The following is a 22,843-nucleotide window of genomic DNA, read 5'->3' as shown; positions in this document are numbered from 1 at the left end:
TGGACTGATGCCCAGGCCTCCTGGGGTCCTGACACTGCAGGCTCCTGAAATATACCTCCACTAGCAGGCAGGAATCTGTCCTATTCCCAGCAGCCACTAGAGGCACTGCCTGACCCTACTGTGGCCACGAGCAGAGGGACCCCAGGATTCTCAACTCCGTTACCTTGTCTCGCCTCCCCTAGGAAGCAGAAGAGTGCTATGGTGAGTAGAGATGACCCAAGAGACCCAAGCTTTATCTTACTGCAAACAAAATCTACATTAAAAAAGAAATAAGAATTTCCACCCACATTTTATTATTACTGAAAGCATTTGGAATGAAGCAAAGGATTTAACAATATATATAAAAATATACATTTTTTTAAAAAATCGCAAGTAGACAATAGATTTATGGAATTATTTTTCTGATCATCCAGAAAAGACAGCAATAGTAAACTGCAGCTGGGCAAGACCAGCCACTGGGCCATGAGACCTGAGCAGCCCTAACGCTGCCTCAGCTCTCAAGAGTAGAAGAAATGCTCGACAAACAGAGGGAGGCTGTGGGAGGGCATCAGGACAGCCCCACCAGAAAACCAGAGCCCGAATGGGCTAGACAGGGCCAGGGCTGAGGTATCAGGATGCAGGAACAACCAGGAACCCGTGTGGTTTGGGGAGACATGCCAATTATTCTGGCTTGGAGAGGAATTACCAAGACACAAGAACTCAGACCATCTGCAAGCAAGCTCCCTTGTGTGTGTTCACTTTAAATCAATTCATATTTAACTCACTGAATGAATATGTGGGTTTGGGTGGGAGTCATCCTTGTGTCTAAAATCATCTCAGGGAGACCAAAGAAGGGAAGGCCCAACCGATCAAAGCAGTTTCCCCAATTAAGCTTAAGTGCCCACTAGGATGGGCGCCCGCTGCTGGGGCTTCAGGGAAAGCAAAAGCCATGAGGCCCAGGCCCTGCCTCAAGGAACTGGCACTCTAATGCAGCGAGAGGCACTTGCTCAGAGGATGTGTCTTGTGGCCCATGATTGGATGTGGGACAAAGTAACAGGATTGTTTCCACATATGTGGACAATTAGGATAGGGTTAGAGAAATCCTTGTGATCTGAGATGGGCCTGGAGGGACAGGTAGGATATTGACAGGCAGAGATGGAAAGTGTGTGGGCAAAATCTTCCCAGGGCCTGTGCAGCAGGAGTGGGAGGTGGCCTTCCCAGGAGGGTTTGGAACATACTGGCAGCTACGGGAAGTGAGGCAGGAAAGGGAGTGGGAGCTGGAGGCCAGGCCAACGCAGGGCCCCAAGCATACTCACTTATTCTTTCATTCATTCAACAAAAATGTGTGGAGTGCACACCCTCTGCCCGGAGCCCCTCCAGGTGCTGGGCACACAGGTGAACAGGGCAGCCCCCACCACCCGAGGCTGGCATTGCCTCCCTGGAGAGTTCTGAGCGGGAGCATCCCATGCTCACTGCTGTGCTTCCAGGAGCTCCTGCCAACTACAAGGGAACTGGAGGCTGCAGCCTGGTCTCCAACGAGGGCCAGGCCCTGCACCAGGTATCACAGCCGGGAGGGGTTACTTCACAGGACAGCGAGGTCAGCAGGGTCAGTCACAGAGACCCCCTTACCAGGCCAGCCATGTTCTCCACAGCTGACACTGGGGAAGAAATGTCCCCATCAATGTCTGGGATGGAGGGACAGTAGAACAGGGCTTAGAGAGGAGAAGGGAGGCCCAGAAGTGGGAGAATGAACCCCTAACCCTTCCTCCGCCGCCCTCTGCTGCCGGCTCGTCACTGGCCGAGGTCGTCTGGGGATTCACGCCCCGTGCTCCTCTGCTCTTCTTGCCTGTCGTCGTCCTCCTCCTCCCCCTCTCTGGAAAGTTCTCTCAGCTGCTCTGGCGGCTCCTCATAGGCTGCCCGATTCCTGCAGGGCAGCGGGGGACAGAGGGGAAGGATTTGCTCTCAGGTGGACCCGCAAGGGAGCTGGTCCTCATGAGCAGCCTCCAGACCTCCTCCCCACCCACCAGCTGCAGAGGACACTGGGCTGAAAGGCTGGGCTGACAGTAAAGGTGCCACACACTTGTTCCATGCATGAGCTGAGGGGGTTACAGGAACAGGCTGGCTCTACCAGCCCAGGAGGAACTGGCCCCGTGACAGGGGCTCCAGGCCACACTTGGCTCTAGTCATGCCGCAGGAAGCCCTGCCCTCAGCTCCCAGACTGGAAAACCACAGGTCTGGGAGGCAGGTCCTGGGGCTGCAATGCACATTTTATGGGTTGGGCAGGTCATTGTTTTGTCAGCACAAAATGGGGGTGATATACTGCACAAAATGGGGGCTGCAAGTAGAAGAGGCTGTGAGGAATTGGGATGCATATTTCCAGTTTCCCCAGACCCTTCCAACAGGCTACCAGCCCAGACACTCACGGCCTTGCATCCTCCTTGTCTTCAGTGTTGTCCTTCCCCTGGCAGCAGCAGCAGCAGATGATGATGCCAATTATAATGAGGGCTGCAACCACGCCCACCGCGATGCCCACATACAGGGCCACGTTCATGGAGGCTGCAAGAGGACAGAGCAGCTGCACTAGCTAAGCTTCTAAGCTAGCTCTGGGCCTCCTCCCAGCCAGGGGAGCAGCAGCTGCCAGCTTCTGGTAACACTCCATGAAAGGCATGGTCTTGGAGGAACGTGACCAGCTATGGCCCAGGAATACTTTTCAGGATGGAGGTGCAGACAGAGACATATAGACCACTTCACATCTTAACACTCTCTGGGCTACCCTGGCGCTGCAAAAGTCCTCAGGTGTCAGCTCAGCCAGCTCGTTAAGCTAGACGTGGTGTCTCACCCCAGAAGGACGTGGTCCAGACTCTGCGGCAGCTGCCCTGGGTACTTCCTCCACGCCCACTGAGTGACTTCTAGGCAGGTGGGACTGACGAAGCCTCTCAGTCCTAGAAGTCAGTCCTAGGTTCCACTTCCAAACACCAGTGGAACTGGACTGGCCTCAGAGTGAGAGGTGCCTGGCACAGAGTCCATCCTGCCTAGGTCACCACAGCTACCCTGCAGGTGCGTGGCCCTAGAGAGGCTCCCCTATTCCTCTTCACGGTGGTCTCTGGACCACCACCAGTTATCCTGTGGCCTTTGTCAGCCCTCCCTCCCCAAACTGCTCTTACGAGATCTGACGGCCACTGTGATGTTGCAGAACTGGATCCCCGCCTCATTGCTGGAGGTACAGATGTAGTAACCCGATGTGTCTGTGGAGACATTCTTCAGGGAGACAGGCTGGCCTGAGGCTGCAGGGGAAGAAGAGTCAGGGTGAAGAGAGGCACCACAGTGGAGTGGAGATAGCCAGGAACGGGAGGTCTGGACTCTTAGGGAGGCACAAACTCTGCCACTGAGCTTCTCCAGGCCAGACCCCCCTCTCCACCTCCAGGGCTGCAGGATGATTAAACCAGGCAGGGCTCACAATGTGAAGTGCTTAGAATTCACTCAGGCACCCTGGGTTTGACACCTGGCTCTGCCACTTATTAATTTGTCTTTAGCAAGTAACTCAGCTTCATTCAACCTCCATGTCCTCAACTAAAATCAGAAACAATAGCACCTGCCTCACAGGGTACTTGCGAGCATAAAATGAGGTACTAATAATAAATGTAAGCCCACAACAGAATACCTAATATGTAGTAAGTGCTCAGGAAACATAATACACATTAGGTATTGCATGAAAATGCTTTCTAATCAGAAGATATTATTACTTTGGAAATCAAAAGCTCTGATCTCTGGATTTCTGCCATGAGAGAAGTGTGTGGGGTGTGTGTGTGTGTTATGCGGTGTGTGTTGTGTGTCAGTGTGTGGTGTGTCAGTGGTGTGCAGTGTGTGTGTGCTTTGCTCTATGAGAGTAGTGTATGTATGGTATGTGGTGTGTGTGAAATATGTGTAGTGTGTGTGTATACTCTGTGTGTGGTAGGAGTATGTGTGTGGTGTATGTGGCATAAGGAGTGTGTGTGATGAGAGTGTGATGTGTGGTGTGTGTATAGTGTGTGTGATGGGAGTGTGATGTGTGGTGTGTGTATAGTGTGTGTGATGGGAGTGTGATGTGTGGTGTGTGTGGTGTGTGTGATGGGAGTGTGATGTGTGGTGTGTGTGGTGTGTGTGATGGGAGTGTGATGTGTGGTGTGTGTATAGTGTGTGTGATGGGAGTGTGATGTGTGGTATGTGTATAGTGTATGTGATGGGAGTGTGATGTGTGGTGTGTGTGTAGTGTGTGTGATGGGAGTGTGATGTGTGGTGTGTGTGTATAGTGTGTGTGTGGTGGGAGTGTGATGTGTGGTGTGTGTATAGTGTGTGTGATGGAAGTGTGATGTGTGGTGTGTATAGTGTGTGTGATGGGAGTGTGATGTGTGGTGTGTGTATAGTGTGTGTGATGGGAGTGTGATGTGTGGTGTGTATAGTGTGTGTGATGGGAGTGTGATGTGTGGTGTGTATGGTGTGTGTGATGGGAATGTGGTGTGTGCTGTGTGTATAGTGTGTGTAATGGGAGTGTGATGTGTGGTGTGTGTGTATAGTGTGTGTGATGGGAGTGTGATGTGTGGTGTGTATGGTGTGTGTGATGGGAATGTGATGTGTGCTGTGTGTATAGTGTGTGTGATGGGAGTGTGATGTGTGGTGTGTGTATAGTGTGTGTGATGGGAGTGTGATGTGTGGTGTGTGTATAGTGTGTGTGATGGGAGTGTGATGTGTGGTGGGTATAGTGTGTGTGATGGAAGTGTGATGTGTGGTGTGTGTATATAGTGTGTGTGATGGGAGTGTGATGTGTGGTGTGTGTATAGTGTGTGTGATGGGAGTGTGATGTGTGGTGTGTGTATAGTTCGTGTGGTGGGAGTGTGATGTGTGGTGTGTATAGTGTGTGTGATGGAAGTGTGATGTGTGGTGCGTGTATAGTGTGTGTGATGGGAGTGTGATGTGTGGTGTGTGTATAGTGTGTGTGATGTGTGGTGTGTATAGTGTGTGTGGTGGGAGTGTGGTGTGTGTATGTGGCATAAGGAGTGTGTGTGGTATGAGATGTGCATGTGGTGAGTGGGTGATGTATGGTGTGCTGTGCACTATGAGAGTGGTGTGTGTGTGTAGTGTGTGGTGTATGTATAAGGAGTGTGTGCTGTGTGTAGTGTGTGGTGTGTGTTTCTGGGGTGTTTGTGGTAGAAGGGTGGTGAATGTGGTGTGTGGTATGTGAATGTGTGTAGAGTGTGGGAGGTATATGTGTGGTGTGGGGACAGTGAGTGTGTGTGGTGTGTGTAGTGTGTAGTGTGTCGTGTGTGTGATGTGTGTGGTGTGTGTAGTGTGTGGGGTACGGTGAGTGTGTGATGTGTCTGGTGTGTGACGTGTCTGGTGTGTGGTATGTGTAGTGCGTAGTATGTAGTGTGTGTGATGTGTGTGGTGTGCGTATGGTGTGTGTGTGTGGTGTATGGTGTTCTGGGGTGTCTGGGTAGTATATGTGTGTGGTATGGGGGGCAGTGTGTGTGTTGTGTATAGTGTATGGTACGTGAGGGGTGTGTGTATGGTGTGTGTAGCGTGTGTGATGCATGTGGTGTGTGTGATGAGTGTGTGATATGTATGGTGTGTGTATGTGTGGTGTGTGTGGTGAGTGTGATGTGTGTGGTGCGTGTAGTGTATATGGTGCATATGGTATGTGTTGTGTGTGGTGTGTGGCATGTGTAGTGTGTGTGGTGCATGTGATGTGGTGTGTATGTGGCAGCGTGTGTAGTGTGTGTGGTGAGTGTGTGATGTGTGTGGTGTGTGATGTGTGTGTGGTGTGTGTAGTGTGTGTGGTGTGTGATGTGTGTGTGTGGTGTGTGTAGTGTGTGTGGTGTGTGATGTGTTGGTGTGGTGTGTGTGGTGTGTTTAGTGTGTGTGGTGTGTAATGTGTGTGGGGTGTGTGTGGCGTGTATAGTGTGTGTGGTGTGTGATGTGTGTAGTGTGTGGTGGCATGTGTAGTGTGTGTGGTGTGCGGTGTGTTTAGTGTGTGTGGCGTGTATAGTGTGTGTGGTGTGTGATATGTGTGTGTGGTGTGTGTAGTGTGTGTGGTGTGTGGTGTGTGTGTGGTGTGTGTAGTGTGTGTGGTGTGTGCTGTGTTGGTGTGGTGTGTGTGTGGTATGTTTAGTGTGTGTGGTGTGTAATGTGTGTGGTGTGTGTGGCATGTATAGTGTGTGTGGTGTGTGATGTGTTGGTGTGTGTGTGGTGTGTTTAGTGTGTGTGGTGTGTAATGTGTGTGGTGTGTGTGTGGCGTGTATAGTGTGTGTGGTGTGTGATGTGTGTAGTGTGTGGTGGTGTGTTTAGTGTGCGTGGTGTGTGATGTGTGTGGTGTGTGGTGTGTGTGTGGTGTGTGATGTGTGTAGTGTGTGTGTGGTGTGTGTAGTGTGTGTGGTGTGTGATGTGTGATGTGTGTAGTGTGTGTAGTGTGCGTGGTGTGTGATGTGTTGGTGTGGTGTTTGCGGTGTGTTTAGTGTGCATGGTGTGTGATGTGTGTGGTGTGTGTAGTGTGTATGGTGTGTGATGTGTGATGTGTGTGGTGTGTGTAGTGTGTGTGGTATGTGATGTGTTGGTGTGTGTGTGGTGTGTAATGTGCGTGGTGTGTGTGGCGTGTATAGTGTGTGTGGTGTGTGATGTGTGTAGTGTGTGGTGGCGTGTGTAGTGTGTGTGGTGTATGGTGAGTGTGTGATGTGTGGTGTATGGTGCGTGTGTAGTGTGTGTGGTGTGTGGCGAGTGTGTGATGTGTGGTGTGTGTAATGTGTGTGTGGTGTGTGTGGTGAGTGTGTGGTGTGTGTGGTGAGTGTGTGATGTGTGGTGTGTGGTGCGTGTGATGTGTGTGGTGTGTGTGGTGAGTGTGTGATGTGTGGTGTGTGTTGCGTGTGTGGTATGGGGGGTGCTGAATGTGTGTGCTGTTGGGGTGGGACAAAGGCAGACTGTCTAGACTCTTTCTCTGCATCTGCCGCCACTTGAGCAAGCCATTTAACTTCTTTGAGCTCCAGGCTTCTGGAAAGTGGGAGTGAAAACACCTGATCTCCGGAATCCAAGAGAATGGACCAGAATGTCTCATGGAAGACCTTTCCCTCAATCTATCATCCTATGAATTTCTTCATCTTGAGAGCAAGAGCTTTGTGCTTGGGCATATGTATATGTCCTGCCATCCAAGATGCTTTGTTATAACTGCTATTTTAAGAGGAGTTGGAGACCTGCATCCTCTAATTTTGCTGCAGAGCCAGGCTTGCCTGATCCCTACTGCCACCAGGTGGTTACACGCCATTCCTAGGAGACGCTCTAAATTGTAAATACGATCCTGTCACTGCTCTGTTCAGACATTTCAGGGGCTGCCCGTAATCTTCAGTAACAAGTCCAAGCTTCAGGTCACAGATATGGCCCTGTCAATCATAACAACTTTGTCTCTTGCCACTTGGTGCTAGGGGCGAAACCAGGGGAGCAGCCCTCTCTCCTCCCCATCGTCACTTTCTTGCAAGATTGCATCTCAAGATTTTCCTTCTCCAGATGTGCTGCTCAGTACACATCCTCAAATGTGATGTCCTCTATCCTTCCAGCAACCCTCAATATTTCAATCTCCAATTCATGGAGTTAACTGGAGGCTTAAAGAAGTTAAGTGAACTGCTCAAGGACACAAAATTAAGAAATGATAAAACAGGAACAAAAATCCTGTTTCAGGTCTAGAACTCCCTGGAGCCACTGATAATTTTCTTTTAAAAATTTGTGGCCTGGCACAGTGGCTCACGCCTGTAATCCCAGCACTTTGGGAGGCCGAGGTGGGCAGATCACTTGAGGTCAGGAGTTCGGGACCAGCCTGGCCAACACAGTGAAACCCCGTCTCTACTAAAAATATAAAAATTAGCCAGGCATGGTGGTGCACGCCTCTAGTCCCAGCTACTTGGGAGGCTGAGGCAAAAGAATCGCTTGAAGCTGGGAGGTGGAGGTTACAGTGAGCTGAGATCACACCACTGCACTCCAGCCTGGGCAACAAAGCGAGATTCCATCTCAAAAAAATAAAAAATAAAATAAAATAAAATTTTTTATTATAAAAGCAATGTATGCTCCTTATAATAATTTATAAATGATATAGAACTATTATTTCAATTCAGTTCAATACAGAAAATCTTTAGCTGCTGATCACAGCTATAAACGAGATAAAGAGGGTCCCTGTCCTCTTGGTGTTTCCAGGTTCCCAAAGAAGACAGACATGAAACGATGGTGGTTACAGTTCAAGATGGAGGTACCATCTGAGCTTATGGCAAGGGGTTTTAATCTCATCCAAAGGGCCAAGGAAAGTCTCTTTAAAGAAGAGAGAACAAATAAAAATCATTCATAATTCCATCACCTAGAAATAACACTTTGATTTGGTGCTATTTTCTTTCAGCCTTTTCGCTTGTACTTTCTTCAAATTCTTCCCTTGAACCCCAGGACACACTCTCTGGATGCTCATTCTTCATAAAATGTGCTCCCTTCTATCCTAGAATTCCACGCCTCAGTATGTTTTCTGGAACATTGTTTACATGTGATATTAATATGCGGCATGGAGGGGTCCCTAAAAAAGCAATAGGAATCACTGAGTTAGGGTTAAGTAAGCTTTCTAAGGGCAGCACTTTCAGAGTTCCTACAATGCTGTTGAGCACTGGGAACCTCTGACAGCGGGGTGTGGTATTCATGCTCTCCATTTTCTAAATGAATTGGATTTGTTATTTTTAAGAGGCATCTTGAAGGAATACACTTTAGGAAATGCTCTATGGTCCTGGGCATGCTTACGAGGTCTAGAGCTCGTAACAGATTCCCCACCACTTTAGAGGGTGAAGCTCAGACTCTGGGTTTAGTGTAGGCAGCACATTGAACAGTCAGGACCTTTTTAGTCGTCAGACTCCAGGTTTGAGCTCTAGGCCTTGTTGAGGGTGGGGAACATGGGGTTTCCTAGTCCACTGAGTCAGCGCTATCCTCCCCCAGTTCCCTGATGCAAACGGTGTGCATTAGAAGCTGCTGGGATGAACCAGTGCAGGTCTTGTGTCACAGGACCTTCTTTGATTCTGAGTTGGGGCTCCCAAGCCCCTTTTCCTTCGGAACGGGACTAGTAATTTCCGAAATCCGGAGAAAACTAATGTTTCCGCTGCAGTGGCGACACCTTGTGGTCAGAAAGGGGAATGCACAGGACGGTCACACACTTCCCACCTTCCTCTGCTCCAGCTGTGGTGAGATTCCCCTTAAGAGAACCTCCGGTCTCACCAAGACGCTAATGTCACGTTGACAAGATCTAACGTTTCTGCATCCCCCCAACCCCTACCCAATCCCGTAGCTTGTCGGCAAGCCCCTGCTGCCACCTCTGTCTCACACAGGGCCCTCACGATCCTCCCGGGACTGGTCCCCACCCTTCGCAACCTCCTCCCCTTAAGTGCTCCAGGCCCCAGAACTACCCCCTCCCCCACTTCCTTGATATCCAAATTCCTGTTTCTTCAGCGCATGAAACTCAGCTTCCTGGGACACAGCTTACAACGTCTGTTCAGAGCTATTACGCGTGGGATCTCCTCTCATCCTCTTCACAGCTTTTGGGGAATCCCAATGTTTTTCAAAGGGCAGTACTAAAGGTCAAAGAGGCTGTGAGTGACTCACAGCTCCAAAGTGGAGAAGTCAGGACTCAAATCCTTGTTTCCTGATTCTAGATTCCCTGTTCTTTTCACTGCTAGCTTGTTTCCACTGAGGGTTTAGTCGGAAGAACCAATCTGTAATGTTGCAAATTGTCTTCAGATGTAGGAGGGCAGAGGTACCCTCCTCTGCAAATCATCCATAGTGGACTGAAATGTTTTAAAAGCCAGAAATAATTTGGGCTGACCCACAGAAGTAGAAGAATTAGCAGATTCTCTTTTTTTAAATTTATTTTTTGTTTGTTTTGTTTTTTTTTAAGACAAGATCTGGCTCTAGTGACCAGGCTGCAGTGGTACCATCTCGACTCACTGCAACCTCTGCCTTCCAGGCCCAAGGATCTTCCCACCTCAGCCTCCTAGGTAGCTGGGACTACAGGCATACACCACCATGCCAGGCTAATTTTTGTATTTTTGTATTTTTGGTAGAGACAGGGTTTCATGTTGCCCAGGTTGGTCTCAAACTCCTGTACTCAAGCGATCCACCCACCTCAGCTTCTCAAAGTGCTGGGATTACAGGCATGAGCCACTGCACCTGGCCAGAATTGGCAGATTCTCCAAGGCTCTGTGAAGCGGGGTGGAAGCAAAGGCTTTGAGAACTCTGCCCTCACCCCACAGTGTCTCCAGATGCAAGAGCGTGTTGTTATGGACATTAACTATATTCTTTTCTGTCACCCCCAGGTCCGCATTCTGACTCAGCAAATCTTAACTAGAGACAGGATAAAGCTTTCACAAATTAAAGCTTTCACAAATTAAAGAAGCAGTTCTCTTTTCACCTCCTTTCCTGTCCTCAGGATTCTCCCCTTTGGTTAATGAAAGAGCTAAGTTTTGGCTTCTAACAACCAGAGGAGTCTCCCGGTGGAGGCAGGAGAGAACTGCAGCTGTGGCGTCCCTTTGTGAGGCTCCTCAGAAGGTACCTGTGGCTTACAGGACAAAGACTAACCTCCCTGGTGTGACGCACAGGCTCTTCGTGATTTCTCGTCACTGTGTTTCTTAACAAGAATATCTCCCACCATTCCTACACTACACATGCACTCTGCCCCTCAGCCACACCAGATAGTCATGATTCCTTCCTTTTCTCCCTGCCAAGCCTCCTCATCCTTGAGGACCCAACTCAGACAACAGCTAATAATACTTAGCATTAAATGAGTGCTTACTACCTACCAGACACTGGTCTCAGTGCTTTATATCTACTTTCATTTAAACTTCACAACCCTATGAAGTAAACACTAGCATTGTGCCCATTTCACAGACATAGAACCTAAGGCACAAAGAAGCTGAGTCACTTGCCAAGGTCATACAGCTAACAAATGTCCGAGCCAGGAGTCAAGCGCATGGCATGCTCTTAACCACTGTCGACTCCAATACCCACTCCTTGGAGAACCCTTCTTTGATCTTATGCATCTTCTGTGTTACATCACCACTGGGTATAAAGCTATTATAGCATTTGCCACCTGTAACCTTCAGCTTTGGGTGCTCTTATACACACTTTGCTGGAAAGAAGATCAGACACTACCAGTGTCCACAGCAGACCTACCATGACCATGACTGGAGTCACTAGGCTATTCACAGACCAGAGAGAGGAGGCCACGGAGCCCTGGGATAGCTGCCAGGTGGTTTCAACAAAAATTCCAGACATACTCGATAAAAAGTTGCCAACTGGAAATACGTAAACACAACTGGAAGCTTGTTGAAAATCTATGTTACATTGACCTATTTTAAGTTAGGTCAAGTGGATTCTACTAACTTTTTTAAGAAGTCAATTTGCCCCCAAATGAGTGATAAAACTCATCCTGGGGATTGAGTGCACCCCCAGTGTGTGCATCTGTTCGGCTGGGCTTATCCAGGACACCAGATATTCTTCCCCCGGTCCTCACCCCCACCCCTGGGCACCTCATCTTCTCAGAAGAGCTGTGTACCCCGCTGGCTTTGCTTTCCACCTCTGGCCTCCTTTTCCAACTACACTCAACTGAAAGATCTCCCAGAAGCTAAATCTGCTTGACACCTTTCAGGCCTTGTCTTTCTTTTTAAAAAATATTTTATTTTATTTTATTTCATTTTATTTTGAGACAGGGTCTTGCTCTGTCACCAAGGCTGGAGTGCAGTGGTGTGATTATGGCTCACTGCAGCCTCGACCTCCAGGGCTCAAGCGATCCTCCCACCTCAGCCTTCTGAGTAGCTGGGACTAAAGGGTGAGTCTTGCCACGCCCAGTTAATTTTTAAAAAATGTTTTGTAGAGACAGGAGTCTCACCATGTTGCCCAGGCTGGTCTTGAACTCCTAGCCTCATGTGATCCTCCTGCCTCAGCTTCTCAAAGTGCTGGGATTACAGGCATGAGCCACTGCACCCAGCACCCAGCAAGCCAGCAGGGGTGGGCACTAGGCGCCCTGGGACTCCACCAGGGTATTTCCACACCCATTGGTTCCGGATGTGGAAAGGATGGTAGGATTTTTATATAGCTCTTTTTTTTTTTTTTTTTTTTTTTCCAGTTAGTTTCCTGACTGAAAGGTCAAATACCGAGCTGCCCAGTACAAAACTGGTCTCCTGGCAACTACAGCTGAATCTACCATCGCCTCCCCTAAGGACCCTTACAGCAATATGGTGCTGTAGTTGGGTGAAGCCATAAAAGGGTGGTGTGTTTGGGGCAGTGGGGGTCTGTGACCGCTGAGATGGACCCGCCTGGATAAGGAATGGGAAGGTTAAATTTCCCACCTTTGGGTGGAGCCGCTGAGTTAGACTTGGGGTCTCAAATGTATACTTCAGGACACAATCAAATTAAAATCCTACCCATGCTTTCGCACAGAGTGCATATCAGGGCACGTTCATCCAAGAGAACTGAAGAATGCGGAACAAAGAAAACAAGTTAACATTTACCACGGCTTCCGCTACGTGCTTTACATGAATCATTTTTGTTTCTTGCCAGAACCTATGAGGTAGGTATTATTATAAGAAATCAGTGCTGGCTGGGTGCAGTGGCTCACACCTGTAATCTCAGCACTTTGGGAGGCTGAGGTGGGTGGATCACCTGAGGTCAGGAGTTCAAGGCCAGCCTGGCCAACATGGTGAAATCCTGTCTCTACTAAAAAAATACAAAAAATTAGCCAGGCATAGTGGTGGGCACCTGTAATCCTAGCTACTTGGGAGGCTAAGGCAGGAGAATCGCTTTAATCTGGGAGGAGGAGGTTGCAGTGAGCCAAGATCATGCCAACTGCACTCCAGCCTGGGCGACCGGGGGAGACTCCGTCTAAAAACAAGAAACCAGTGCTTAGAGAAGTGGGGATATGGGGATAGGGGTAGGGTAGGGAAGCAAGCGGCCTTCAGGGGGATCTGACTGGTCAACCCGAGTTGCAGCCCCTAGCCAATCAGCTGCACGTGCTGCACCTTGATGTGGGTAGCCCGCCTTCCCTACTGCCCTCTTACCTGGCTGGGCCAGGGGCTGCTCCTGATTCAGGATGTCGTACCTCTTCCAGCTGTACTGAGGGGTTGGTGAGCCCTCCTTTGATTGGCAGGTCAGCTGGATGTCGTTCCCAATTATGGTCTCTCCCTCGATGCCGCATTCTGGTTTGGAGGGTGGCACTATGTAGAGGAGAGACCAAAGAAAAGGCATGAGGCAGGTGGGGCTTGGTGACAGCCACCGTCCCCGCCCCCCACCCCCGCCCACGCACACATACTGCCTTGTTTGTTCACAGGCAGAAAATTCCGTAGTTGAGTAGTGAGATGGAACGCTGTAAAACCAGTTTACCCCAATATGCCCTCAGTGGTCTGTCACCATCACAGAGGAGTTGTACATATGCTGGGAAGCATCGTGGGCCTGCAGTAGCTTTCCAAGGCATGGTTTCATGTGTGCTCTAGTTTACAGTCCTGGGATTTTAAAGATAGCAGAACATGGCTGTTAGAAAGATGGGGATGTTCCAGCTGGGCGAGGTGACTCACACCTGTAATACCAGAACTTTGGGAGGCCGAGGTAGGTGGATCACCGGAGGTCAGGAGTTCGAGACCAGCCTGGTCAACATGGTGAAACCCCATCTCTACTAAAAATACAAAAAATTAGTTGGCCATGGTGGCACGCACCTATAATCCCAGTTACTCAGGAGGCTGAAGCAGGAGAATTGCTTGAATCTGGGAGGTGGAGGTTGCAGTGAGCCAAGATCATGCCATAGCACTCCAGCTTGGACAATAAGAGCAAAATTCCATCTCAAAAAAAAAAAGAAAAGAAAAGTAAAGAAAAGAAAAAAGATAAAGAAAGAAAGATGGGGACATTGAAGCCCAGAGAAGACACTTGCTCATGGGTCCTGGCAAAGCTGGGACTAGAACCCAGCTCTTCTAACTCCAGATCCTGTGCACTCTCCACCAGCCTATATGAGCTCCTTCTGCCACTGATTCATCTGTGCCATTTTGGGGAAATCCTCAATTCCCCTTGACCTCAGTGTTCCATTCTATAAAATTAGTGGGCAACAAACCTGTTCTGTACTGGGCCAGGTGGCAATATTTTAGGCCTTGCAGACTACATATTGTCCTTGTTGCTGCTACTTTTTCTCTTTAAATAGTATGTTAGAAATGTAAAAACAGTCTGTGGGCTGGATTTGGTCCTAGTTTGTCTACCCCTGGACTAAGTGATCTCTGAAGCCTTCCACTCTAACTTCTTAGTAATGTTCTCTCTGGGTTCGGCACCATCCTCCTCCTGTGCTTTGCTGATAACGTGCAGTTGCCATGAGCACGGGATGACGGGAGGACCCCCAGGCAGCAGTAAAGTTGTGCGCAGGGTGAAGGATGAGGACTGAGGGAACTCGAGCAGGCAGAGGGCGCAGAGATAGGAGAGGGAAGCCCATAGACTGGAGGTTACCCAGAACGGCAGCCACCCTCATCTCACAACCCCAACCCGATTCCCTGGATTTCTGGGAAGCTTAACCCTGCGCCTTTCACTCGGCATTGTCAAGATACCATTGTGGAGCTGGGTTCATTCTACAAACCTCACTGGGTGCCTACTGTGTGTCTGACAGTGCTGGGCACTTGGCGGACACAGTGAGTGGGTCAAGGAATCTAGTGGGGTCAAAAGACAAGTAGCTGAACAATGACCAGGCAGGAGGCAAGGCTGCTGGGGTGGATAAGGCCTAAACACAGTCCCAATCCCAAGATCAGCTGTGGCCTAAAGGAAGCAAGACAGTAAACAAGACCAGTGGTGGAGGTGGGAGTGGTGGTCGGAGAAAGAGGTGATGATACTCCAGGCAGAGCGAACAGCACGTGCAAAGGCTCAGAGGCAAGAAGCAGCATGAAGCACGCTTGAGACTTCGGGTCCTGTCCTTGGAGGTGAGAAGCGGAGGACACACAGTGGAGAGGGTTGCTCCTGGAATCCCTAGGTGGCAAGCCTGTCCCCTCTGCGTCTTTCTTTTCACATCCCCTTGGATGGCTTGCTTGCCCAAAGAACAGTGCTGCTCATTCTATAATCCAGGTGCATGGTCTCTGAGCATCAGGAGTGCATTCTGATCTCAGCCCCACCCGGCAGCTGCTGAGAGAAACCCTTCCACACACACCACTCCCCTCTAGCCCGGCAGCCACAGTATTTCCTCTTGGAAACAGCCAGGCTATTGCTGGGTGTGCCCAACATCTTCTGCTGCCATAGTCAGGGCTGGCCAGGTGTGGGGCGAGCATGAGGGAAATTAGAGACCCTCCCTGATTGTTGCTTTCCCTTGAATGGTTCCTAAACATCAGAGGTCCAAAGTTCAAGGCCAGGCCTCACTTATCCTGGACCAGACCCTGGGACTGGAGCAGTGTGGGGAGGGGGAGGCTGCGGCCTAAGGACCACTCTTACCAGCAGCCAACAAGCAGGTTCCCGGGGAACAAGAGAAGGTGAACACCACTTCCCACAGGACCCCTAGGATGGGCTTGCTGAGCCAAGCGTTCTCTCTTGAGCTTTTCAGAGGTACGGGAGTATCCCTCGCCACGCATCCAAACCATTCAGCCTTTTCCCAGGAATGCCTTGAATAGGAAGCAAAGGCTTATTCCACAACTGGAGAGCGGGCAAAACACCAATCCCACCTGAGGAGTCCCAGGTGTCCCCAAAGTCATACCAAGTGTGCATGACTGACAGTAGAGCCTTTCTACAACCAGGTTTCGTTGGGATAAAAGACAAAAAGGGAAGACAAGTAACTGAGGCCTACTGGCATCTACAGAGCACTCAAAGGCATCTGAACGCATCCAAAAACTGTTACGGCTTGGCTGAAACCACCATTTGCTAAGGGAAAACTGCTGAAAGCAAATCCTTAATTCTCTCCAGAGGCAGAGGGACAGACAATGGCAAAGAAGTGACCAGCCACTCCCAAAGAGATCAACCTTAGGGCGGAATGTGTCAGTTCTCAGCCCCTAAACCCTCTGGCCTCACCCGGGAACCCCTGCTCTCACCCTGTCCAGATCCCTCACTAAGGTCTCTCTCCTCAGCCTTCCACCATGGAAAACAGGTAGGACCTCCGATCAAACAGATCTTTAACAGATCAGATCGTCCTTCCACACATGTGGGGACCGTGAGACTCCGGGGCCTCGGTGCAGTCTCAGTCTTACCTCCCCAGCAGACTGCAGATGTTACCTGAATATTTACTAGAGGAGCAGTGATAGGGAGAGAGGGGAAAGGGAACCAGTCGGGTGCCGAGGCCTCTCCGAGGCCTGCGACTCCCGCTACAGACATCAGGGGGCGCCAGAGGCCGGGGAGACCGCCGATCTCGCTCCGCGGCACCGGGTCCCGGGTCCCAGAGCCCCAGTTTTCCCAGCTGAGAACGAGACTGAGACCACGCGTGCTGCCCCGAGGCGCGGGCTGAGGGGCTGCCCGGCTGGGAGCTTCCTGCTCACCTCGGTTTACTGAGGTCATCCAGCCCGAGTGGGCCGGCTGCCTTAAAATAGCCTAGCTGCAAAGCCATTAGGAAAGAAAACGTGTGTGTGTGTTTATATATGTTTTTATTTATGTATGTTTATATGCATATAATTTAAACTTGTTTCTTAGAGTGCATTAAAAAATGGGCTATCTCTTCTCTATGTTTTTTGTTTGCTTGCTTGCTTGCTTGCTTGTTTGTTTTGAGGCCGGTCTCTGTCAACCAGGTGGGAGGGCAGCGGCTGGATCACCGCGGCTCGTTGCAGCCTCGACCTCCCCAACTCAAGAAATCCTCCACCTCAATTTTTTTTATTTTTTTTGTAGAGAGGAGATCTGGCTATGTTGCTCAGGCGGGTCTCTGCCTCGGCCTCCTAAAGTGCTGGGATTACAGGCATGAGCCACTGCACTCGACCCTTCTTCTGTTTTAAAAAAGTAAAACATTGGTTTCACCGAGTTCCATAATCTCAGGTTAAATTTGTATCCTTCTGGCTCTGGTTGGGAGGCAGGGGATCAGCATTTACATAATGCTTATGTGGAGGATTTCGGGGAAGTGTGCATTAATACTTCCATTGCCCAAAGGAAATGAGAGCGCTTTAAGAGACCCCTAACATACATATGTACATGTGTGTATCGGGGGTGTCTATTGTAGTATTGTTCATACAAAGAAAAAAAGTTAATGGCCTGAATATTCATCAGTATGGAACACTTGAATAAATCATGGTACCTTCATGTGAGAGAATGTATGCTGTTAATCAGTAGATCTGCATGTGCCCGTCTGGATAAATGTGCATGAAACATGCTAGAAAGAAAAAACGCAGTGATCTTTATAATATGATTCCATTTTTTTAAAGGAAAGAAAGGAAAAGAAAAAAGTACGCAGGAATGTGTGTGTGTTGAAAGGACAGGAGGAAAATACGGAATACCTACCTGTGCTGCCATTGGCTACCTCTCTAGGGGGTGGGGTGGAAGGAGACCTTAGTTATCCTTTATACAATGCTAGTTTGCACAGTTGTATAGTTTGACTCACTATAATGCTTTCAAAATGTCAGGCAACCACCTTATGGCAATTAAAATATCTTAATTACTAATTAAACTAAATTTTAAAATAAATTTAATTTAAATTAAACATATTAATTAAAAATAAAATGCAATCAAGTATGTAAAAGGAAGAAGGAAAAAAGATCTTTGTTTTGGTTTAAAGCATTGCAACCTCTCAGCAGTGGTGCCATTTCTTATATTGGACATAGACTAAGTGCTCATTAAATAACAGTTATTTTCCAATAACAATTTGACTTTGAGTCAGTTGCTTCCTTTCTCTGGGCCTCATCTACAAAATGAGGATATTAAAGTAGATGATCTTTCAGATCCTTCCCAAACTATAAATTCCAATAATAAGTCATTCCTATGAAAAGAATGTTATCTTGGGACACATTTCAAAGGGAGTAGAACCTGATTGATGGAGTATGTGTTGAGGGATGGGGGTGAGCAGATGGTGGCATGAAGAATTTCTGCTGGGTAGCCAAAGTTATGACAGGGAAAGATACAAGAGAATCATGATGTGCACCCAATTAAGGCACAATGAGTCTTTGCAATAGGATTTAAGATTTTCCTTTATCTTTGTAATAAGTATGGCATGAAAAAGAGGAGTTGGTATGGGGGAAAGGCCACCAACAGAGCAAGGGACCACTCCAAATCGGCCTTCTCTGTCCTCGAGAACTGTTGGCCACTGGCGGAGAACTCAGAATAGTGTTTAGTGGCAAAGGGAGGAACGGTCCCTCTGCCGGAGACAACCTGGACGAGGGGAGGAGTCTGAGCTCCTTGTTGCTGCCTCTGGCTTTGTCTCATCACCAGGGCTCTTCTCCCTGTGCTGCCACAAGCCCACCCTCTTCCTGCAACTCCTGAAAGACTGGAGACACTCACGGAGGACCAAGAGGCGGACGCGTGACTTGGTGGTGCCGTCCAGGTCTGACATCAGGGAGACGGAGCACTCGTAGGTGCCGTTGTCAGCCATGGTCAGCTGATCAATGGTGATGGAAGCATCGGACTGCTCAACATTGCTGGATATGTTCACACGATTCTTATAAAGCTCACCATAGATGTAGTCTTTGTTTGAAAACTGCCAGATGACCACCCTTTCCTGGGAGAGAGAAGAAATGGCACTAGGTTTTCACCCAAAGGCCCTTGCCTGGTGCTTCCAGCCTGCCCTGACCACCCTCATCCCCCAGTTTCCAGGACCCAGAAGCATAGACATGTCAACCCCTCAGAACAAATAGCTCGCATACATGCTACTAATTTGTGAATTTCTTTTATCATATATATATGTTTAATTTATTTTTAAAATGAAAATATTGAAAGAAGTTAGGCAGTTCATACCACAGTACACATGTGGGTAAATGGGTCCATCTGGGATCCCAGCGCTTTCACCTCTTGTAATCTTCAGCATCTCTCTTATCCATTCCATTTTCTCCATAGCCTATCTTCATTCATTCAGTCTACCAGTATTTACTGAGCACTTCCATGTACCAGGTGTCTTGCTGGGCAGCCAGCCTTGGCTGCCAAACCCACTTTATTTACTTGACTCTTGCCTTTGGAATGTACTGATTGATTGATAAACTCATCATGTATCAAATTATATGTGGTAATGGCTAAAATCACAGACTTTCAAGCCAGACTGCTTCAATTCAAATCCCCATTCTACCATGTACTAATTGGATGACCTTGAGCAAAATGCTTGACCTGTGATTCTGTTAACTCTTCTACAAAATGGAGATGATGACAATAACACCTGCCTCACAGGACTGTAGTGAGAATTAAAGTAGTAGTATACACAAAGCAGACAGGGCATTGCGTGACATGTTAAGTTTCTAGAAGTGCTAGCCATTATTACAGCTGAGCATCTACTAGGTGTCGACATTCAAAGATGATAATTCACGAATTCTGCACTCAAAGAGTAATGGAAGTGATAGACAACCAAACGTTACAACATCTTATGATTATCTCTAGGACCCCAGAAGAAAGTATCACTTCCAGACTGGGAAGTCAGGGGAGGCTTCCTCAGAGAGGTGACAGTTGCCTTGAATCCTAAAAACAACTAAGAATTTAGCCAGGCAAAGGGCTGGGGTATTGGGAGAGTAAGTGTTGGAGTAGGATAAAGGTGTTGGGCATTTCAGGCAAAGGAAGAACCACAGAGAAAGAACTAGATGTGGGAAGCAACATATCAACCCCAGTCGTTCACTATGAATGGAAGTAGGTGTGTGAGTGAGGGACTGGTGAGAGGGTGAGCTTGGGCAGGTAGCAATAAAGATTATAGCTGCTATTTATTGAGTGTATGCTATGTGCTAGGTACTAGTCTATGCACTTGGTGTATATTATCTCATGGAATCTTCACAACACCTGCGAAGTAGGTATATGATTATACTCATTTTACAAATGAGGAAGCCAAGAAGTTAAATGCCTCCCCCAAGTTCACATGTTTAAGTAAATGACAGGGCTGAGGTTTAAACCAGGCATTCTGGCTCCAGAGCCTGAAGTCCGGAGATTCTACAATGCCAGGTGTCAGACACCATGTATATCAGACTAAACAGTTTGCATTTACCCTGAAGCACTAGAGAGCCATGTATTTAGGAAGTCAGCTCTCACCACGGGATGGAAAGTGACTTGGAAGGAGAAAAGGGACCATTTAAGAAATCAGTTTAACAATTCAGGTAAAAAATCATGGGTCCTCAGATAAGGTTGCGGCAATGCAGATGGAAAGAATAAAATGAATTTGAGGAGTATGAAACGGGGGGCACCAGTGAGACCATGAAACCAGGAGAGGATCGGATGGACAAGGTTAGGGAACGGCAGACCTCCAGGGTGAGAGTTTTTTGGCTTGGATATTTGGTGATGTCATTTCCAAGAGAGGAAACACAAAGGAAGGGAATGTTTTATGAATAAACGATGTGTTCTTTTTACATGTGGGGTGTCTGGAGTGTCGGTGGGAGATCCATCTAGGTGGAGGATTCAGTAAGAGCCAGATGGGTCAGTTTAGTGCAAATAGGGATGAAGATTTGGGAGCCAACGACATGTCAATGTTCACTGAGACATGGGCTAGATGAAGCCACCTGGGATAAATAAGTAGAGAAATGGCAAGTCTCCAAGTTACTTCATTCAAAGGGTCAAGGAGAGTTCAGAGAGCTAAGAGGAAAAGCCAAGACAAGACTGCCAGAAAGTCAAGACGAGAAGACTCCAAGGTTGGAAAGTGGCTGCTGGTGTGAAATGCTAATGAGAGATGAAATAAGATGACCGAATGAAGTGTACTGAATTGAGCAAAAAAAGAGGTTGCTGTTGATTTCTGTAGAGCGTTAGGTATAGAAGTGAGACCATGATGGACAGAGAGAATGTGGAGACCCAACGTCAAGTCTGACGTCTGTGCATGCAGCGCGCTTTGTGCAAATTAGAATAAGGGGCTCTACAACCTGTGCTGGGATACATGGCTTGGCTAACGAAGCACATACCCTTGTGCAGGGTGCAATACGCCCAACCAGAGGCAACAGACCTGGTTGAGGCAGACAGCTCTTTCAGGAAGCTTAGCTGAGAAGCGAGGGAGAAACAAGATGGGAGATGCAAAGGTGTCTCAGGCTGTGGATCAGTCCATGGATACTGGTCTTTCCCAGCTCTCCTCTTTTCTGACCCTGACTGGCTCTGACCAGGACCCTTTGCCCACTAACGCTCCTCCCATCATAGACATCCTAAGGCTCCCTCCCTGGATCTCCCCCAGGCTAGAAGACCTGCTAGGACCTGTCACAATAATGTCCTTGAGGGGCTATATTTAAACCCTTTCTCTGTACTCTTGCAGGGTCTCAAGGCAATTGCCTGAAATCCTTCTGGAAGTAAGTGACCCAGCAGTCAATAAAATAACTTTAGTATCTACCTTAACACCTAGAAAACTGTCAGGCAGAGACCTCATGTCTGGCTTGCTAAACATGTGTGATGGCAAGAGAAGGTGCCCTTTTGCTCCTACAAGCTAAAGGCAGCAGCTCTCCTCTCTGGGATTTTACCCTGGGACTCTGGGTGCAGTCGGGACAGGTGGCTGTGGCCCATCACGGTCCCTTGATGCATCTGACCTAGACTTGCTCTCTTTCCCCATCCATCCTGCTGCTCGAGGCCTTGAGTGTTCCAGGCCACCCCTTCTTTCCTGTTAGGGAAAGAGCTAAGTCTTTCCACTGTAAGGTCGGGGACCTAATGCTTATCTCTGCCAGGCACGTTTGCATTTTAAAAGGATACATCACTTTTAAACTTATGAATAGATGCTCTACTTCTTTTAATTAAAGAAATGTTAATTTGATGATGAATGAGATGCTTTTTCACTTCTCAGACTGGCAAATAGCAAACAGTTTGAGAATGCTCTGTGTTGGAGAAATAGGTGTCCTCACTGTTGGTGGTGAAAATAAAGATTGGGAGACATTTAATGAGAACAATTTGATGTTATTTATCAAAATGTTTAATTCACATACCCTTTGACCCAGAGTTTTAATAATTTATTATATATATGTATATATAAAGAGAGGTACATATAAGGGTATTTATATTTATGCAGCATTATTTGTAGCAGCAAAATATAAGAAACCAAATGTCCATTCATGGTACATATAGTACCTTCATAAATTGAAATGCCTTATGCAATGTTGAAAAATGAGATAGATAAATATACTCATATACACAAAGAGCCCAAGATGTATTAAGAGTTGAATGCAAAATAGTATGTGTGTAGTACATGTAAATATACATATTCATATATGCAAATGCATCTATTAAAACATATATCCATGCTTGTATATGCCCTGCCTGGGGGTGGAGGAGAGTGGAGGATAGAGGATGAGGGTGTGGGAACAGGGTGGGTGAGACAGGAGAAGCAGGGATGGGACTGAGCCTTATCAATGCACACTTTTTATGAGGTTTTGATTTTCAAATCATGAGATTATATTATCTATTTAAAAATAGAAATAGAAAATAAAACAAAACTCCTCCACACTTCCCAGAAGAATCCAAACAGGAAAATAAAACCCATAAAATAAAATTTGGCCTCAGAGCAAGGGCTATGCTAATCAAAAGGAGCGACTGACTCACATGATACAATTTAGGTCATTTGAGATTGGCCACCAGAAAGGTATTTTAGGGGCAGGTGACATTTTCAAAATAAAAGTGACATACTCTGGCCCTCCATGAGTCCAACATTCACTGCTCCCTCCTCGCCCACCCCAGCCTGCGTGCCAGTGTTTATTCTATCATTTATGGAAAGACTGCATAGTGCTTGCCTTCTAAGAGGTCCTGGTCAGGTGATAATCATTCCCAC

The 22,843-nt window shown here is 47.9% G+C and overlaps 1 protein-coding gene across 1 annotated transcript in view; it reads right to left on the bottom strand.

Moving 5' to 3' along the window:
* Window positions 1-270: 270 nt before the first annotated feature.
* GPA33 (glycoprotein A33) overlaps window positions 271-22,843 on the bottom strand; it is a 39,119-nt gene continuing 16,546 nt past the window's right edge. Inside the window, exons 3-7 of the mRNA XM_050768444.1 lie at window positions 18,430-18,646; window positions 13,071-13,226; window positions 3,144-3,263; window positions 2,403-2,535; window positions 271-1,903 (exon numbers count right to left, since the gene is read on the bottom strand). Of these exons, the coding sequence (XP_050624401.1) occupies window positions 1,771-1,903; window positions 2,403-2,535; window positions 3,144-3,263; window positions 13,071-13,226; window positions 18,430-18,646 (759 nt within the window). The 3' untranslated portion in view covers window positions 271-1,770. The remainder of the gene's footprint in view (window positions 1,904-2,402; window positions 2,536-3,143; window positions 3,264-13,070; window positions 13,227-18,429; window positions 18,647-22,843) is intronic.

This window comes from Macaca thibetana, chromosome 1 (assembly GCF_024542745.1).
Source record: "Macaca thibetana thibetana isolate TM-01 chromosome 1, ASM2454274v1, whole genome shotgun sequence".
NCBI lineage: Eukaryota > Metazoa > Chordata > Mammalia > Primates > Cercopithecidae > Macaca > Macaca thibetana.
This window is presented reverse-complemented; position numbering and strand designations above follow the sequence as displayed.